This window comes from Trichoderma ghanense (genome assembly GCF_004382785.1).
Source record: "Trichoderma ghanense strain CCMA-1212 chromosome Unknown scaffold_29, whole genome shotgun sequence".
Taxonomy (NCBI): Eukaryota; Fungi; Ascomycota; class Sordariomycetes; order Hypocreales; family Hypocreaceae; genus Trichoderma; species Trichoderma ghanense.
Genome location: NW_027395692.1, coordinates 75558 through 95251, shown reverse-complemented (window position 1 = coordinate 95251; position 19694 = coordinate 75558). Strand labels below are relative to the sequence as shown.

Sequence of the window (19694 nt, the reverse complement as noted above, 5' to 3'; positions counted from 1 at the left end):
CGAGACCAGGAGTGTTTACGATGAGAGATGGTCGTACTACTAGGTACTACTTGGAAGAAGAGGAGAAGAAGAGAAGCATGAGAAGAAAAGGTACTTTGGGCAAAGGCCATGTGATACCTTACAATACCAAGAGAATGCTCTATCCAGTAGGTAGACTTCACGAGGTTGTTGGCCAAAGACCGACTATCTCGCAACAGTTCATCTGTTCTTTGGCCCTGTTGGTGTCAAGGCAAAGACTACCATCCTCTGTGCTCCCGCACTAGACACACAAAAGAAGACTTACACCCATGACATTTCCGTGCCGTAAAACATACGTTATCGAAGCGAGGACTCGAAGCTAATGGGAATCCGGCAACTCTCCCGATGCTGTTTGCGACGGTGGAACACCTTCGGCAAGCAATTTCTTCTCCTTCTTTTTTATACCTCATGCCACTCTGACAACTGTGCCAAGAGAAACGATTCAGACACAGATATCGTTTTGAATGAAATAGATTGTTCGAAACGGCTTCAGTGCCTTTTTTTGTTTCCTTCCGAACGGGTACTCGGCATTTGCCCTCTCACGTTACCGTACACACGAGTAAGTCCCTGCACATGGCGTTGATCGCTTGCGCGATTTCAGCCACCTGGACCCGTAACCGGTTGGGTGGAGAAACTGGAGAAGAGAAACAACAAAGTCGAGTCTTATCAGATCATGTACGAAGCAATACGCTCGTTACGCCCAGGGCTCGATTCTGTTAGCCGCTCCGAGCAACGGACCAGGACGGGGCCCAGAAGAGGGTGTAGGAGGTGCGTTAGGCCGCTTGGGTGAGCTCCAATAAAGTTATCAGATCCGCTCGGAGGCGCAAGGATCAAGTGGCGCCGAGGCTGTACAGTACAAGAGACTAGGTAGATTATTACGGAGGAGGGGAGAAGGCAGAGGAGTCAGTTATCTGATGGTCAGTGACATGCCGAGTTATGAGCCAAAGGGGTTGAGGAGAGAAGATGGGAAATCGGATCGAAGCCCAATACGGAATACGTGAGCGAGAGGCGGAGAACAAAACACGCGCTGAAAAAGAGACGGGAGGGAAAAGAAAAATCTGCAAGAGTGGGATGTTGGCGGAGGGAAACCCTGCAAGTTGGTGGATCTAATCAATCAGGGAGATAATCTGCTCAAGGCAGTCAAGCAACTCGGTGCTTCTGGGACTTGGGCCAGCTTGACTGGACGCTTCTTCTTCGTGGTGCTCAGACCAACTGCTCCGGCTGCTGGTTACGAGTACCGGTACAGGAAGCATGAACGATGTGGGTTGAGATGCAGGGGAGGGGCGTGAGCAAGAGGAGAGCTAGCAGGGTTCGTGCTCGTCATGCTACAGTATGGTACGAGCGTACGTGAGTTTCAGTCTCCAGTCTACAGGAATCGTACCTGTACATACCTGCTTCTTGAGGTCGTCATCGTGGATAATGTGGTCTCTCTTCTCCAGTTTGCTCGAGACTAAGACACCCGTTTCGCGTAGATCTGCATTGCCAACGGCAGAAAGGAGATGAGGCAAGACTGAGAGCCGAGCGTCATCTCCTCCGTACAGTATGGCTCGTAGCTTGAGAAGGACGTTAGGACATGCTCGTACTGCAGATGGATGAATTAACCGTGTTCAGCTGGTATTACTGTTGTATTAAGAGGCGGAAAGATGCGGATGTAGTAGACTGGAGCCTTTTTGTCTCGTCTCGGCCGACGGTTCGCGTTCCTTGCGGATGGGACTTGGCCGTCTGCATTCTATTACTGTAGCTGCTGAGTTGGTATTAGAGAGAGGCACATGCAAATGAGTATACATGTTGGTATATATACATTTATCCTAGATTAGGTGGGTAGTTTCTCGTCATTATACTGCGAGCGTGCCAGTTACACCATCCCAAACGTCACCCTCCAGTGCTCTGTTGGTGACATCTCCCTTCCATCTCCTCGGTGTGACCTCGTACACGTCAAAAGACACAATGGCTTCCACTTCCCTCTCGTCAATACCCCCCGACCAAACCGTCATCAAGCTCCCTCATCCCTATCACACCGAATACACCCTCCAGGAAGCAGGCCAAAAGGATGAAGTTGCGCGCTATCATCTGAACCTCAAGCCCAGCGCCTCCTCGGGAAAGAAACCTCCCGTCGAGCTTCACACTCCCAAGGCCGCCTTCACCGAGCCGGCTGATCTCAAATCAAGCGAGCTGCCGCCTCACTCAAACAACAGCGCCTGGGCACGCGCCAGACGGTCGCCATGCGCAACCATATCGTGGGATGCCGCCACCGATCGTCCGACTCTTGCGCAGGCATGGCTGATTCTCTACGTGCTCTTCACGACGCGGCCCTCCATGGAAACGCTCAGACTTGAGCTGACGGGCGCAAACGCCATTGTCCTGGGGCAGCAGCTGAAGGATGTTGCTCTCGCCATTGACCACCCGCTCCGTCCCAAGGAGCAGCCGGGCCCGTCTACGACCACGGATAACATCACCGTCTTGGCCATGAGAGCCACGTTTTGGCAGGGCGCCGGATCTCCTTTCGGCCCTCGGCCTGTGTGGTGCCCTGAGGAGTCGCCCCTTTCGCTGCCTTCGTCAACACCACTGAGCTCGTTTCCTCTCACGCCTCTCCAGCACACAGTGACGATTACTTCAGCCGGTGACCCTCAGGATCCGGACCGACGCCAGCAGACATGGCACCCGATCCGACCGGCGAAGCCAGCTCCCGGTGCCGTCATCTATAGCCGCTGGATCCCCCATCTGCAGGAGACATTCTCCATGGTGGCGCTCGACTGGCAGGATGCCGAGCATCTGAAGCTCTTCCACGAGTGGCAAAACGACCCTCGCGTGTCGCAGGGCTGGAACGAGACGGGCACTCTCGAGCAGCACCGCGAGTATCTGCGGAAGATGCATGTTGATCCTCACCAGGTGGCCGTTTTGGCCAAGTGGGATGACACCTACTTTGCCTACTTTGAGATTTACTGGGCCAAGGTAAGATGAGACGAGACGACTTCACATCGTTATGAGTAGGAAGGAACATACTGAAGCTAAACGACGATATAGGAGGACCGTCTCGGCAGCTACTACGACGCCGGCGACTTTGACCGCGGCCGCCACTCCCTCGTCGGCGACGTCCGCTTCCGCGGGCCGCATCGCGTGTCTGCCTGGTGGAGCAGCCTGATGCATTACCTCTACCTCGACGACCCCCGGACCATGTACGTCGTGGGCGAGCCCAAGGACAGCAACTCGACGGTCGTCATGTACGACCTGATCCACGGCTTTGGGCTGGACAAGTTCGTCGACTTGCCGCATAAGCGGAGCGCGTTTGTGCGGTGCCACAGGGAGCGCTTCTTTCAGCTTTGTCCGCTGGGGGATAATGAGAAGGCGGTTGGGGGGATGAGGATTGGGTTGGTTCCCAAGTTGTAGATGGTGCTAGTTATCATGACAATGGGTTCATGTATAGGAAACCCTAGCAGCAGTGTGTACATATAAGAAGCTTTAAATGTACAATTTTATATCAGATCTTTTGAACAGCAAGAAGTAACCACCTTTATATACCAGAGCTTTTACATAGCAACAGTAAACATCAAGGCAATCCCATCCACGCCATTGCCCCCCTTTACAGCTTCGAAGTCTTGGCCATCCTACTCAACAGCTCATCCCCCAGCTTCGCCATCTCAAACTTGCGAATCTTGCCGCTCCCCGTCAGGGGCACATCCGCCGGCACCCCGTCCTGCCCCAGCCAAAAGACGTGCGCCGGCGCCTTGTGGTTCCCCAGCGTCTTGCGCACCCAGTCCCTGACCTCCTGGTCCGAGAGCTTCTTGCCGCTGTCGGCGAGCTCGACGAAGGCGCCGACGACCTCGCCGTAGTGCTTGTTCTTCAGGCCGACGACAACGGCGCGCGAGATGGATGGGTGCGCCATGAGGCGTTCTTCGATTTCAAGGGGGTAGATGTTTTCGCCGCCTGTGTATCAGGGTTAGTAACTGATGTATACGACGAAAGGAACTGTGTGAGAGGTATCTCCAGCAGCGTACCTCGGATGATTATGTCTTTGAACCTGCCAGTGATGGTGCAGTAGCCGTCTTGGTCAAAGACGGCCTCGTCACCGGTATGCAGCCACAGCACGCCGGCCGCGTCCCGGACCATGACCTCGTTGGTCTTTTCCGAGTTGTTCCAGTATCCCGCCTGCAGCTGGTACCCGGCCATGCAGAGCTCGCCCCTCGTGCCAATGGGAACAATGTTACCGTCGCGGTCAACAATCTTGGCCTGCGCGTGTGGCATCAGAGTCCCCACGGTGGTGAGCCTCCTCGTCATGGCGTCGTCCGTGAAAGCGTTGAAGCACGTAGGAGACGCCTCGGTCAGGCCATAGCTGCTCGTAAACTCCGTCATGCCGAAGCGGTTGACCAGGAGCTCCATCAGATACCGCGGGACGGGGGCGCCGGCGATGATGCCCGTGCGGAGCCTGTCGCACCTGAAGTTGGCCGGGGGCTCGGCCTGGAAGAGGGAGTCGAACATGGCGGGGACGCCGTGGACGGCGGTGCAGTCCTCGTCGGAGATGGCGCGGAGGGTGGCGGGGATGTCGAAGACCTCGGCTGGGTAGACGATCTTGCCGCCGTGGGTGACGATGGCCAGGAGGCCGAGGACGAGGCCGAAGCAGTGGAATAGGGGGGGAGGGCAGCAGAGGACGTCTTCGTGCGTGAGGCGCATTCTGTCGCCGATGAAGCGGGAGTTGTTGACCAAGTTGCTGTGAGAATAGAACGTCAGTATATACGTATTGCAACACTAATCCCCCCACGAGGAGCAGATAGAGGCTGGACATACTGATGCGTCAACATGGCTGCCTTTGGTAGGCCCGTCGTGCCACTCGTAAACTGCAGATTGACCACCTGGTGAGGCAGAACCTTGCTCATCACTCGATACAGCCTGTCGTGGTTCTGTCGAGAACCAGCCTTGACGAGCTCATCATACGTCGGGTACTCGCCGCCTTCTCCCCTCAGGATGACAACCTTGATGGGCGACGCCTCATTCTTCAGGTTCTGCAGCAGCTGGGCATTGTTCGTCCGGCCAATCGTGCGCGTCACGAAAAACACCTTGCAGTCGGAAAAGGTGAGGCCGTACATGGCCTCGGTCGCGGTGTAAGTGTTGTTCAGGATGACGAGGATGGCACCGATCTTGGCCACGGCGAAGAAGACGGCGGCGTACTGCTCGCAGTTGCCGGCCATGATGCCGACGCGGTCGCCGACGCCGATGCCCATGTCGAGCAGCGACTGGGCCAGGGCCGAGCTCTGCTGGTTGAGGTCGTGGTATGTCCATCGCGCGCCGGTCCAGGGGATGACGATGCATTCCTTGGTGCCGTACTGGTAGGTTTGCAGCTGGAGGAGCTCGCCGAGGGTCAGGTCGACGAGGGGAGGGTCGGAGGGGCCATGGAGGAGGGAGAGTCTCTGGGTGGATGGGGAGGAATATGGTTGGATGGTTGTTGTTGGTGATGATGATGATGAAGGAGCGTCCATGCTGGCAGATCTTGGAGAGAGACTTGGTGTGTGACAGTCTCTACTAGTGTTGCAGCTTCTTGGGAGATATCGGTGCTTCTACAGATTTACATGAGACGCACAATGCTGTCAGTCACCTAGTATCTGCGATTGACAGACAGCTTCTTCTACATACGTAGCCGAGGAGTAACAGATGAGCCAGTTGATCGAGTCCATTCCATGCGTCTGCTGCTTCCAGACCCACTGCTTGTCCGGCTATTTCAGCAGCAGTCACGTCTCTTGCAGCTGGGCCCAATGAAGCCTAGCAACCTGTTGCGTATGCATGAGAGCCTTGGAGCGAAATACCATGACACCGGCTCGAGAGTAGATCAGGCACAAGGCCGAGAGAAGCAGAGGTTCGGTCCAGCTCCTTGGCAGGCTCTCCTCCGTTCATGCTGCCAGGGCATCCGATAAATGCCGAGATCAGCATCAGGGCCAAGTCTGACCCGTGCGGTCTTTTACGCGGCGTCTTCGTGTTTCGAGAGCCCAGAGATCGAGTAATCAGATGATCTGATAAGATCAAGTTTCTCGCCATGGTTGAGCATCGTCAAGGTCCACATTCGGCCTTTGTTAGTCGAAGCCGGCGGGGCGTATACGAGAGTGGTCGTACCGAAACCGGGCTTGGCCCTTGCATTTGCCAGCATTATGATGAGCCAGGGACGTGAAAATTTTTCTTATCAGATCCTCAGAAGCGGTCGTCGTGATGGCCAAGAGTACGAGTAGTATCAGTACATGTCAGGGTTGTGGATGGTGCTCAGGGGGGAGGGTGTACGTACTATTAGTACTGATACCCAAGGCAGTAGCATGTGAAGAGCCGCTATCCAGACGAGGGTGCTGAGGTTTAGCCAGCCAAATAGAGATGATGCAAGGTATCCGCATGAGGTGAGGTAATTTTCAAGTTTATCCTTGTCTGCAACCCGTCTGGCGGAAGCCCTTTGTTCGTATGGCACTGAACTTGAGAGTGGGCGTATTTCAGCAGAGTAACCATCTAACCGCCGGTTTGGAGGCTCAAGCTTCGTTCTGTTCCCCAATTCGCAACGATGATTATTATCTATCGATTGAGACCATCATCCCCGGATGATAGACGGAACTCTGTTTTCTCTTCCCTTGCTAAGATGTCGTACACCTGTCTGTAGGTACACGTTCAGCTGGAAGCTACTACATTAGGTAGTATGCCGTACTTTGCAACTTCACCTCCCGTATTCGCATTTTCCCACCGCCTTGGCAGAACCATTTTCTCTCCTCCAACTTCTTCCACCATCCACTCTGCAATTCTTCGCTCTCCACCATCATCCTTCACAAAAGCCAATCAACCGCCATCATGGTGAAAAAAAAGTTATCAGATCGTCCCAGAGCTCCATTCCCAAGCTACGCAATTTCATTTCCCCCACTTGGACCGCTGGCTCTCTCCCCACCGGCTGTTTATCTGATCCGTCTTCTAGGCCGTGAGGAGACAATGTTCCTTTGACGTACCACCAAGTTCTTTGCAGAATCACACACCCCTCACGCTACTTTGAATGGGTCAAAGGCCCTTGTCATGCATCGACGGAGTGGCCAAACTTGGGCCATGTACTCCTACATGGTTGCTCTCTTCCGTGCCACTCCTGCTAACCACCGTCACCTCGCTGTTGGAGACGGATTCAACTCCACACGATCGTCCGCCCGAAGCGTGTCACGGCATACGACCCTATGCACCGGTTTTGAGGAACCGGAAATGATGGGTGCAGTTGGCGTGGCTCTGGGCCACGCGGGCATCGTCGGAGGTGGGAAGTGAAACCAGGTTGGTTTGGGATGGAGAGAGGCATTTGCATGCGTGTTCCTGGACTCGGCAGCCAATGCTAAGCACCGAAGCCCCCCGCATGTTCAGCCGTGTTCCTTGTGGTTGATATCACATCGAAGAAGGGACAAAGATCTGCTTATACCATTGATGCAAACTCCACGACGTTGCCAAACAAAACGTCTCATCAAAGCAGGTGCCATGGCTATTGACGGAGATGGATATGGCGATATCAGTTCAGCCAAGCTGCCACTTCCTTCCAGCATAGAAACGGCCATGGATACAAACAATGGAGTGGCCAAGACGCTGACTGCTGAGCCAACGACGCAGAGCGGCATCGCCAGCTCAGCCGACCTCGAACAGCTATGGACGTGGAATCAACATGTACCTCCGTATATACAACGCTGCATGCACGACACCATATCGGAGCAAGCCCAGCAGCAGCCACATAAAGTCGCCGTTGAGTCCTGGGATGGAAGCTTGACGTATCAGGAGCTGGATAGCCTCTCATCACGGCTCGCCAGGCAGATTCTGCAGAAGAATGCGGGATCCTGCAGCAGAATCCCGCTATGCTTTGAAAAATCCATGTGGACTGTCGTTGCCGTCCTGGCTGTCATGAAAGCCGGTGCAACATTCTCCCTGACGGATCCGAGCCAGCCAGTCGCACGACTACAGACAATCGTCGAGCAGACGGGGGCAGACCTCATCATCACTTCAGTAGCTCAGAGCAACCTCGGCAAAGGCATATCCAGAGAAGGAGGCCAGGTCCTCGCGATATCTCAAGAGTATTTCGATGGCCTCAAGGAGGCAGACACGGAAACGGCCCTGCCTCAAGTGCCTGCTGAAACGCCAATGTACATCATCTTCACCTCTGGAAGCACGGGAAAGCCAAAGGGCGTCATCATCACCCATGGCAATTACACCAGTGGCGCAATTCCCAGAGCGGAGGCCGTTGGCTACAAAGGCACCTCTCGATGCTTCGATTTCCCCTCGTACGCTTTCGACGTAAGCATCGACTGCATGCTCTGCACGCTGGCCACTGGAGGGCAAATCTGCGTGCCGTCGGAGGAAGCCAGGATGAACGACCTCAGCGGCGCTATTCGACAAAGCAAGGCCAACATGGTCCACATGACGCCCTCTGTCGCCAGAGTCTTGGATCCTGACATTATCCCGTCTCTGGATGTTCTGGGGCTTGGCGGCGAGGCGGTCTCTGCGAGTGATGCAGCCGCTTGGAGCCAGCACACCAGCTTGATCATTGCATATGGCCCGTCCGAGTGTACCGTTGGCTGTACCATCAACAACCAGGTGACCATCTCGACGGGCATCGGCAAAGGAGTGGGAGGCGTTACCTGGATTGTCGATCCCGATGACCACAATGTCCTCATGCCGGTTGGCGCCGTAGGAGAGCTCATCATAGAAGGCCCGGTGGTCGGCGTCGGCTACCTCGACGAGCCGGAAAAGACAGCAGAGGTCTTCATCGATAATCCCTCTTGGTTGATTTCAGGCTACAATGGCTTCCCCGGGCGACGTGGCAGGTTGTACAAGACGGGAGATCTTGTGCGATATGAAAGCAACGGCTGGGGCTCCATCGAGTTTGTTGGCAGAAAGGACCAACAGGTGAAGCTTCGAGGCCAACGAGTCGAGCTCACGGAAGTCGAGCACCACTTGCGGGCATGTCTGCCAAGCGGCATCAAGGTCGCAGCAGAAGTCATAAAGCCAGAGAATGGAGGTGCCCCTTGTCTTGTGGCATTCCTTTCAGAGTCCGTCTCTTCAGGCGTCATTGGAGTAGATCCGGCCATTGTTGAACCGTCACCGGAGCTGAAAGCTTCGCTGGCAACTGTCAATGCGGCCATGGGATCCAGGGTGCCACGGTATATGGTGCCGGCAGCGTTCGTGACCCTTCAGCACATGCCTTCGTTGGTGTCCGGCAAGACGGACCGAAAGAAGCTGCGGGAGACTGGGTCCGCGATTCCACGTGAAGTCTTTAGCCGAATGCAAGCCCCCGAGGCCCAGGAAGAGGAGGACCCGGAAACCGAAACGGAAAAGCAGTTGCAGCAAGCATGGATCAAGGTCCTCGGCTCCGATGCAAACATCTACAGGCAGAGCAACTTCTTTGCTCTGGGGGGCGATTCCTTGCGCGCCATGAGACTTGTAGTCACTGCCCGCGAGAGCGGCATCGCCTTGACTGTTGCTGATATCTTTTCGAATCCAACCCTCAGCAACATGGCCTCAAAAGCCACCCTGGTCTCGGAGTCTTCCGTTGATAACATTCCCCCCTTTTCACTTTTGGAGAAGGATTGGGATGCAGAAACTGCGCGAAACGATATAGCCGCTCTCTGCGACGTCGAAGCCAGCGCAGTTGAGGACGCGTACGCATGCACTCCCCTTCAGGAAGCCCTCATGGCTCTGTCAGCCAAAGTCAAGGAAGCGTATGTCGCACAGAGAGTCGTCTGGTTGAAAGACATGGCCACAGCTGAGAAGCTCATTGCAGCTTTCAACGCCGTACAGCAAGACAGCCCCATACTGCGCACGAGAATCGTGCAAGTCCCCGGACGGGGTCTTGTTCAGGCAGTTATCAAGGAGAGGTTGAACCGATTCCTGGGCACTGACCTCGACGAGTACCTGGTGAATGATAGGAATGAACCAATGGAATTGGGCAGGCCTCTTGTTCGCTACGCTGTTGTTGATGATAGCAAAACCGGAAAGGTCAGCTTTGTGCTTACCATCCATCATGCGTTATACGATGGCTGGTCCATGCCCTTGATCGTGGAGCGTGTGAACAAAGCCTATACCGGTCAGGCCCTGTCACGACCAGCAGAATTCAAACACTTCATCAAGTATCTGTTGACAATGGAGGCGGATAAATCCGCCAGCTATTGGCGGGAGCAGCTTTCCGGAGCCAATGCCTTCCAGTTCCCACCTCTGCCTTGGCAGGGCTATCAGCCGCAGTCCGATTCATTGCTAGAGGAATACGTTCCTCTTCCAGCCGGCAGAGCCTCGAATGCTACCACCGCAACAGTCATCAGAGCAGCCTGGGCCCTCGTAGCCTCGCAGTACATCAACAGCACCGATGTCATCTTCGGAGAGACGTTGACTGGTCGAAATGCACCTGTTGTCGGGGCCGAGGAAATTGAAGGCCCCATGATCACGACCGTTCCTGTGCGAGTGCAGATTGACAGGGATATGCAAGTTTCCGACTATCTGCAAACCATCCAAGAGCAAACGGTGGAACAGATTCCGCACGAGCATTTCGGCTTACAGCACATACGGAGACTCAGCCCTGATGCCTATGAGGCATGCGAGTTGAAGACTGGCCTGGTGTTACATCCAAGCGCGGAAGCTGATGAGTCTCCTGAGTCGGATGATCTGCCCGCGAGTCGTCTTGTACCGGCGGGAGACGCAGAGGCTGCTCAAGAGGCTCTGAAGTTCAATACTTACCCTCTCATGCTGGTCTGTTCCATGGATCCTCGAGGGTTCCTGACCATGGCCAGTTTCGATTCCAAGACCGTTTCTGTCCCTGTGATGCAGAGGGCCCTGGAGAAGTTTAGACAGATTGCACAGGCTTTGTGCAAAGAAAGCTCCTCCCCACTCAGCAGCCTTCAGTCGGCTTTGGTTGATAAGGATGTTGGGGAGCTTCGGGATGCAGTGCTCAATGCAGACATCAGTGATGCAAGCAAAGCGTTCCCTGGCATCCAAGCAGCTTATATCGCCGACGCAGCAGGTCCAAACCGACTTGTGCCCATGTCTGCGGTTGGTGAGCTGATTGTCCAAAGCCTGGAAGAATTGCCGAGCTTGACGGAAATTGCTTCCCCAACTTGGCTCGAGGCAGTATCCAGCTCGCCAGCCCTCGCACAAGGAATGTTTTACAAGACAGGGCGGTTGGCAAGATATGACTCGACGCAGCAGCCCATTCGCATCAAATTGATGGATACTTCCAGCGAGAAAAGCGCACAGACGACTTCAGCAGGAGCCACCAAGAGCAGGATATCAGCAACATCCAGCAGGCAGCGCAAGCTACGCAGCCTATGGGCCCGCGTTCTGCGGCTGAGCGAGGAGGACATTGGCCTAAACGATGGCTTCTTCGTCCTCGGAGGTGACTCCATTGCAGCCATGAAGCTTGTATCAGAAGCTCGGCTCCAAGGCATCAAGTTGAGCGTGGTTCAGATATTCCAGAAGAGGACATTATACGAAATGGCCAGCGTCATGGAAGAATTCGAAAAGCCTGCATCATCCGCAGACGCAGCCACCACCAGAGAAAAGACGCTGAAGCCCTTTTCCCTCCTGAGCCAACCAGACGAAGACAGCAAGCTCCGATTCGTCAACGACATCATCGCTCCCCAGTTGGCCGACCCGTCCTGGCGCATCAGCAACGTTCTTCCCACGCGTCCCCTGCAGCAGATTGCCGTCAGGGGCACGACGCAGCTCCCACGCTTCTCCGCGCGATATGAGCTCATGTATTTCGACAAGGCCATCAATCGCGACAAGATGATCCAGAGCTGCAATGAACTCGTCGCCCGCAACGAGATACTACGCACCGTCTTCACAGAATACAACGACGAAGGCTACGCCGTTGTCCTGGAGCAGCTCGTCCCGTCATTCGTCGAATACGAAATCGACGGCGACGTCGAGGCGTTTGCACACCAACTCTGCCGTCTAGATGCAATGACTAAGATGCCTCTGGGTTCGAGCTTTGTGAAATGGTTCCTTGTTGAATCAAGCAGCGGGCAATCCTGCCTCGTCTTTCGACTGTCCCACGCCCAGTACGACGAGATATGCCTGCCCATCATACTCCAGCAGCTCTCGGCGCTCTACCAAGACGAACCCGTCCAGGAAACAGTCCCCTTCTCCGCCTACGTCCACCACGTCCTCAGCAAGAACATCCCCGAGAGCATCCCGTACTGGACAGACCTCCTCCAGGGCTCGTCCCTCACCGTGCTGAAGCCCGACATCCCCGTGCAGCAGCGAAACCACTTCGCCATCCAGCAGACGGTGGACATCTTCTCGCGCCTCCGCGACATCACCGTGGCGTCCCTGCCGACCGCCGCCTGGGCCCTGTGCCTCGCCCGCCGCCTGTCCCTCCGCGACGTCGTCTTCGGCGAAGTTGTCAGCGGCCGCAACATCGACTTCCCCCACGGGCCGGCCAACGCCGTCACGGGCCCCTGCTGGCAGTACATCCCCGTCCGCGTGCTCTTCCCCCGCGGCTGCACCGCCGTGCAGGTCCTCTCCGCCGTGCAGCACCAGCACATTGCCAGCTCCGCCCACGAGGGCATCAGCCTGGCCGAAATCGCCTCCCTCTGCGGCACGACCTGGCTCGACAACGCCGACGGCCCCGATAGTCCCACCACGGCTTCGGACCTGTGGTTCGACTCCGTCGTCCACCAGGATGTCGAGCACGTCGAGAACCTCGCCTTCGCCGCCGCCGGAAGCGGCCGCCTGGAGACGGTCTACCCGCACGAGGAGCCGCTGCGCGAGTGGAAGATTCAGGCCTTTGTCCACGACGGCAGCAGCAAGCTGACGCTCGAGATTGTCACGTTTGAGAGCTGGGGAGGGTTTGCCGGGGATCTGCTGGATGACTTGGTGAACGCGGTGGAGACGTTGTTGAAGGATCCCCATGCCAAGTTGTTTGAGGACGAGCTCGAGGGTTGAGGTGACGCGTAGCTTCAAGTAGGTTAGTAGTTGGGAAACTAGAATATGTAGGCTTGCAACAGAATTCCTCAAGAGTAGATTGATATCAAGAGTCATATCCAACTGTTCTGAGTCCCTAAAGATGCTAATCCGTACCCAATTCATTCATCATTTTCTTGCCCATACATAGAGAAAAGGCTTCGACTCGAGAACCCAGGTTGATTCAAACGTGGAGAAGATTCATTCATCATAACCAAAGAGGAAGGATACAAAAACAAAGCCAATCCCTGAGCGGCGATAGCCATCCAAACCCTCTTCCTCGCCAAACCTGTACGCTTGATTGGGTATATAAGAACAAACCCTCGCCGATGCAGTGCCTATATATCGTAAACAAAGAGTTGTGCCACCCACCCCCCCCGCCCTCCCCTTTTCCCAGGCATAAGGCCAAATGGCAGTTTCCAATTTCTCAAGACGCCGCTACCCCCAATTACATGAATCCCGTGCTAGATCATTATACAGTATGCCCAGGTCAATCTTTTCCGGTAAACTTCGACTTGCTAGGCCAGGAAACTCCTTGTAAAATGCGGCAATCAATGGTGTGAACCGTCCGGCTGGGCCCCCAGGCCAAGCACCTTCTGGATACTCTTGCGAATGCCCGTGCCAGCGTGGAATTCGTCGTCCTTCTCACGGCCCAGTAGCCCAAAGCTCATTCTACGAGCAGTGTTGCCGATGGAGCCCCCGTTTGCTGTCGACGCCTTCTTCGCCTTCTTACGGCGCATTGTAACGACAATCGGTTCGGGAGCCGACGGCTTAGGAGGCCATTCGCCGTCGCGCTTCCATCCCGTGACGCACGCGCGTATCATGTCTGCGAGATTGATGGGGCACGACGGCTGCATGTTGTTGAGAATGACCTTGTCGTAGAGGCTGAGATAGATTGAAGGGGTGATGGAAGCTCGGAAAGAGTTGCTGGGAGGTAGGATGGGGTGGGGGATGGGAAGCAGCGTCTCAACGGGCAGCAGACGGTCATCGATGCGGTCAGAGTCTCCAGAGCTTTGCGCTTTGAGGTCTCTATCATCCTTGGCAATGGACGACGAGTCGGATATGGCACCCGACTGGCTGCCCCCGGGAGAGCTTGGGTTGATCAAAGTTGGCGAAGGTGGGGATCCAGAGATGGAGCGGCGGAAGAAGAATCGCCGGGGAGAGCGAGGAGAAACGGGTGGTGAGGGTGCTGGCTTGCTGCGGACGCGAACCGTCTTTGCGCCGGTCCAGGCGTTTCGCCGCGCCTCGAAACAGGCCAACCCCTCGTTCCAAGTCATTTCGTCTCTAGCAGCTCTGCGGCGAAGAGCTCGCTTCTCCAGAATGGAAAACTTGGTGGCATTGTCGGTAGCCTGGAGCTTGTCCAGAGACGTAATGGCAGCCTCGTCATCGGACAGATCAGAATACCAATCCATACGAGGACGGTAGTGGACGGGATCCTCTGAGACAACGCTGTAAACTGAATCCGTGTCGTCGTCGTTGTCCTCGTCAATATCATCATGGTCTGACAGACCCTCGGTCAGGTCATTGCCAGATACGGCGACTTGATCATCTTCGTGCGCCTCATCCCGCATATCTTTGGCGGAATCGACCCTGCTGGCCTCTGGTTCTGCCTCCTGCACAGAAGCGTTCTTTTGCTCATGGGTGCTGCTCGATTTCTCTGCGGTTTTCTCTGTGGTTTTCCTCTCGGGCTGTCGGGAAGAGGGCCATTGAAAATCCCAACTGGACTTGACCTTGGCCGCTAGATACCGCTTGATAGCGTCCTTTTGCCTGTACTTGTCCTTACTCAAAAGGTCTTCGTACGCTGCAGCGAGCCAAGGAGGCGAGTCTGCCGAAGGCTGATGTTGGGACTGAAGATTATGTGAGCGCAGCCTGGCTAAAGAAGATCGAGCTCCTTTGTAAAAGTCTGAGAAGATCATGGCTGTGTCGGGATCGGCAGCCGAGGAGATGGCCTCTGGAACTGAAAAGGCTGGCAAAGAAGAGTTGATGGTGTCTTCCAAGGAAGATGACGGATGCCGATGGCCGAGACTAATGGCGGCAGAGGGAGCTACAGCGTCTGGGAGGTTCGGCAAGTAAGATGTCAGCACCTTGTTGTCTATGAACCACTCAAGCCAAGCAGCAGGGCAAGGATAAGCGGAGGGGCGGTGTGCAAGTTGATGTCAACAGGCGGCTGTATGGAGAGTGAAGATGCAACTAGTGCTGAGCGCCGCAGCTTGTGATGCAGAGGTGAAGATAAGAAAGGCGGTTGAGTTGAGGGTGGAGAGCGGCAAGGCAAGGCAAGGCGAGGTGATGGATGAGACGAGATGAGCTGATGGTGGAGCGGCAGTGACGACAGGGACGGCTTGGCTCTGTGTTTTGTTTGTTGACGCCGGTGCTGAAGCTCCCGTTGCACGAACCTCCCAACTACCGGACGAGCCAGTGCATCGTCAGAGGGCGATGTTTCAACGGCTTGTCTCAGCCCGTGGCTGTGACATGAGCGGAAGAGAGGGGAGAGGAATGCTGGTGACGATAGTGGTAGAAATGAAAGCGATATGAATGGTATAAGGCGGAACGAAAGGAGAGTAAACAAATACAAGGAAGAGGTTGGAGAAGCGAGGATTTTTGGAGGAGAACGAAAAGAAAGGTGTAAGGAAGGAGAGAGAATTCGAGAGAAGGTGATTGGTAGAGTTTGGGTAGAGTTTGGAGGTGACGCCAGGTTCAAGCTGTTCGTCTGCCAGGTACCCCAGCGAGAATAGCAGAGAGGCTGCTCACCAAGCCAGCCATAAGTAAGGTATGGCTTGTACAAGCACACACAACACCCTGCCGGCAGTGAATCCTTGCACCGCTGAGCACAGGAAGCAGGTGATGCAATGTCTCGGGAGGGGAGGGAGCTTGTATGGAGTACCGCCCTGACATGCCAGGCTAACTGTAAGGCAGTTCGTCGGCACCGCGGCTGTCGCAACTTATTTGGAGCTTGGTGGCTTGCAAAGACTAAAAGCTTAAACACACGCAGAAAAACCAGGTGGGGGTGCTGAGGGAAACGAAGCAGAGGAAGACGCCGTGAGGAAGAAGGATCAGGATTTTGGACGAGGATGAGAATGTGGATGAGAGAGGATTGACATCGGAGGCAGAGGAATGCGAGGCTCCACGGTTGTGAAACGAGAAGTTGTCGTTGCTCAATGTAGAGAAAGAGACAAGAAGAGACAACCAAAGGGAAGGAAAGCGAAAGGAAGAAAGGAAAAAAGAAAGTCGAAACTCACCGTGTGATGGCAGAGGGAGCAGCCTTAGTTGATCATGGTCGTAAGTTGCTGCTGCTGTTGCTGCTGCTGCAGAAGAGGAAGAGGCAGAATAATAGGTGGCGTAGGTAATGGTGTCGCTGGTGCTGGCGGTGGACGAATGGGGAGAAGACGACAGCTGCCGCGGCGAGGCGGGAGACGCAAGAGACGCAGACGCAGACGCAGAAGAAGCCGAAGCTGCTGAAAGGGCAGCCGAAGGAGAAGAGGCAGAGGCAGAGGCAGAGGCAGAGGAAGAGGAAGAGGCTGTGGCGAGAGACGCGGTCACGCCTGGCGGTGGCGGCTGCGACGACATGATGATGGGCTGCAGACAACAGGCAGGCACACGAGCCACACGAACCAGGGCAAATGGTCGTCAATGGGATGGTGGCACTGCAGAGGAATGCGAAATGCACTCCGGATAGGCAGGCAGATGCAGGAGGATCCCCCGGGCAGACGCAGAATCGACGAGACAGACTGAGAGGAGAGCCAAGCGGAACCGATCCAAGCCCAGTCCAGCCCAGTCCAATTCAGGCCGATCCAATGGCAGCCGGCAATCCGTCAGAAAGTGGAATGCGTCCAACGATGCAGAGAGAAAATCGATCAATCACGGGAGGGCCAGAAAAGCAGCCCAGGCCGGCTTCGATCAGGTCAGGTCGCTGGTCAGGTCAGTTTCGGGTCAGGTCAGGCATCGACGGGGAGGAGAAAAAAAAAAATATGAGATGGGGGGAGCCACAGCTGCAAGGTTGGCGCTCCGGTGGATTCTACAGCGCTCTGCAGGGCTTCACAGCGCTCTGCAGGGCATTGGAGCCGGGCAAAGCTGGGCGAACGCCGTAGCGGGATACCTGGCGGCAGAGTACTGCACCCAGACACGGCGCGCGCACAAATAGCCCGGACAGCGTATCGTCGTGGACCTCTGGCAAATGTACCGCTCTACTGCAACTGTCCTTCTGTCAACTGTTGTGTACTGTAAGGCAAAGCGCTAACGCATCGCCTCGACGCCATCCATCACGGTTGATGGATTCATCCAGCGGATCCTTTGGCCGCAAACCGACGCAGGCGAGCCATCGGGAGACGCCGCCGGTGGGGCAGCCCGACGGACAGAGACAAGCTTGACGAGAGACAGGGCTGGACCAGTTCATGTTCCGTCGTCGTGTGACTTGTTTGAAGGTATCGATTTCTGTCTGGGTCGTGGCACCACCTGTTCGATCGGCGCATTTTTCATGGTGCCATTGTCTCTCTACCTGCAGTATGTACATGACCAAGACTCAAGGGTCGGCCTCCTGATGGGTAATACGGGACGAATACTACTCTATCTACCTACCTAGTATGTATGTACTCGTACAGTACTGTCAAGCAATGAAGCTCAACACACCGATACGTCTGTCCGTCTCCATCTGCTTTCTGCCGGTCGAGGAGATGCCAGGGTCCTTCCCTGTTCTGCACGTTGATACATGCAGGATGCTTGTCTTAGACGTCGTTGCCATCACACACACGCGTGCAGATCCCCCATGCTGATATCTCATCTGATCCATAATATCCATAATACTAACTACCTGTCATATCGACAACAACCTCGGTAACACAGCGAGCCGTCCAAGGCAGGTCAGACAAGACAAACGGCAAGATATGAATCCTCCCCGAGTCAAGCATGCTTCAAGACGCACAGGTAACATAAATGACTACTCTCGTCAGCAGTGCGCGAGTCAAAGTGCCCAACCCATGATCAACTGCCAAACCACCCAGAGACCCAAGCTTATCTACTAGCATGCCTTTGTGAGGTAGCGCCCCAAGATCAAAGCCGGCGAGCGTCAGCTTTGGGAGGTCCATGCCCTACAGACATAACCCAAGGCAAAGCACCCCCGCCCGGCTTCTTACCCGATGCTCTCTCCTCTCTACCTTGCCTGCGTCGTCAATCACGGAATACGCGGTACCACCACAATGTTACCTACACTCAGGCAAGTGCCTTCTCACCAGGGCCCAGGTCTAGGCCTCTTCCGGGTCCCGACCATGTACAATATTAGAATAGACACCTCTAGCTTCAAGCCAACAGGCCCAGGCGGCGGCGGCGGCGGCGGCACAGCTCTGATCCCATCTAAGCAGTTCCCCCATCATCATCAGCATTCACTCAATCAAACCCTTCGTCCACGTCTGACCAACACTGGCTTGACCGGACTTCTGACCGGACCCTGCTCCTCCTCCTCAAGCTCCCCCTGTAGCCTCCCCCGCTTCGTCTAGTCGCTTCTCTCTCTTCATGTCCTTACCCCGCAATCAATGGCATAGATGCAAACAACATGCATGAACAAACCCGCCTCTCAGAGCTACTAGTACCCCATGTAGCAGTCAGCCAGAGAGGAGGCGATAGGTACTAGTAGATGTAACAGAGCATGTGCTCCAAGACTCTTCTGGTTGGGTGGTTCCGTGGCTTGATTCGTGGCTGCTAGCTACATGTATCAGCTGAGACGCCGACGAATTGACGCTTGGCTTTTTTTCATCCTCATTGCCTCCTCCTCCTCCTCCTCTCCCAATACAGCCGAGGATTCCCAACAATTGGCCAAAGTGTGAGGAGAAACCGAGAACGAACTTGCGAAATGCGACGCTGCTTTGTAGGTAGCATGCGGTAAGACATGCGTGAGCGGGGAGCCCGGCTGCGTAGCTTGTGCATGCACTCACCTTCAAGGTACCTAATAAGAAACGCGGTACGCGTACCTAGTAGGAAGCTGGGCTGAGCGGTCTTGTGTGCCCGGAGGATTATGGACTTGTAGTACTCGGTAGGCCGTCTCAAACGATCAAATCACCAGCCACGGGTACCCGATCGGGCTCTCTGACAGCGTGCAAGGCACCTAGACAAGGTTTCGTACGTGTATCATGCCTGAGGTGACGGCTGATAGCCAGATCAAGATCCCGTCAGCACTGTCAACGACTGAGTGAAACAGTTGCGAATAAAGTAATTAAAGTAAACATCGAGAATTGTTGGTCCTTGGACAACCGGCCAAAGAGGGCTGCCGTCTTAACCTTGGTTGTTGCTGGGCCTTTCACGAGGTAGTCTGTCTACCACGGCTCACATTCGTAGCGTTCGGGTCGGTCTGTTGCTGGCTTTGAATATGTGCACGTCGCGATATCCTTCAGAGAGCCTTGACAATACGGACAGGTATCTTCGGTCCATCAGAGCAAGGCCGGGCTGGTTTTTGACCGCCTCTGAAGAATTCAACACCACATAGAACACCATCGAGTAGGTTCCTCGCTACACTTGCAACACCCAATTCTTCAATCATCTATCTGGCACGTATGCATATTGCGACGAAAGCCCACGTTGCAATGGTAGTTCACCTGCCTGGTAGCTCTAGTAGGCGCTCATCTCGTGAACTCTCGCGACAGATCGAGACCTTGCAAACTACGGAATGTCCACAAGTTCATGGGGAGATTTGATAATAAAGAAACGCCCTTTGCATTAGTAGTACAGATATCACGACAACGAAAGTGAACGAAAGGAAACGA

At 55.1% G+C, this 19694-nt stretch overlaps 5 protein-coding genes across 5 annotated transcripts; 3 read left to right on the top strand and 2 right to left on the bottom strand.

Moving 5' to 3' along the window:
- Positions 1-1965: 1965 nt before the first annotated feature.
- On the top strand, positions 1966-3405 carry CCMA1212_010689 (uncharacterized protein; the record flags this gene model as incomplete). The annotated part of the gene is made up of 2 exons (XM_073707725.1): positions 1966-2970; positions 3043-3405. 2 exons carry the CDS (start codon positions 1966-1968, stop codon positions 3403-3405), a joined length of 1368 nt encoding a protein of 455 aa, XP_073553791.1.
- A 193-nt stretch (positions 3406-3598) lies between these two features.
- On the bottom strand, positions 3599-5489 carry CCMA1212_010688 (Putative acyl-CoA synthetase YngI; the record flags this gene model as incomplete). Its single annotated transcript, XM_073707724.1, has 3 exons — positions 3599-3942; positions 4014-4723; positions 4801-5489. The coding sequence occupies 3 exons, from the start codon at positions 5487-5489 to the stop codon at positions 3599-3601; spliced, it is 1743 nt and encodes a 580-aa protein (XP_073553772.1).
- Positions 5490-7485: 1996 nt separating this feature from the next.
- CCMA1212_010687 (Nonribosomal peptide synthetase 4) lies at positions 7486-12930 on the top strand (the record flags this gene model as incomplete). Its single annotated transcript, XM_073707723.1, has 1 exon — positions 7486-12930. One exon carries the CDS (start codon positions 7486-7488, stop codon positions 12928-12930), a length of 5445 nt encoding a protein of 1814 aa, XP_073553787.1.
- A 569-nt stretch (positions 12931-13499) lies between these two features.
- CCMA1212_010686 (uncharacterized protein) lies at positions 13500-14864 on the bottom strand (the record flags this gene model as incomplete). Its single annotated transcript, XM_073707722.1, has 1 exon — positions 13500-14864. The coding sequence occupies one exon, from the start codon at positions 14862-14864 to the stop codon at positions 13500-13502; it is 1365 nt and encodes a 454-aa protein (XP_073553788.1).
- Positions 14865-16218: 1354 nt separating this feature from the next.
- On the top strand, positions 16219-16621 carry CCMA1212_010685 (uncharacterized protein; the record flags this gene model as incomplete). Its single annotated transcript, XM_073707721.1, has 2 exons — positions 16219-16224; positions 16289-16621. The coding sequence occupies 2 exons, from the start codon at positions 16219-16221 to the stop codon at positions 16619-16621; spliced, it is 339 nt and encodes a 112-aa protein (XP_073553789.1).
- Between the last annotated feature and the right edge of the window lie 3073 nt (positions 16622-19694).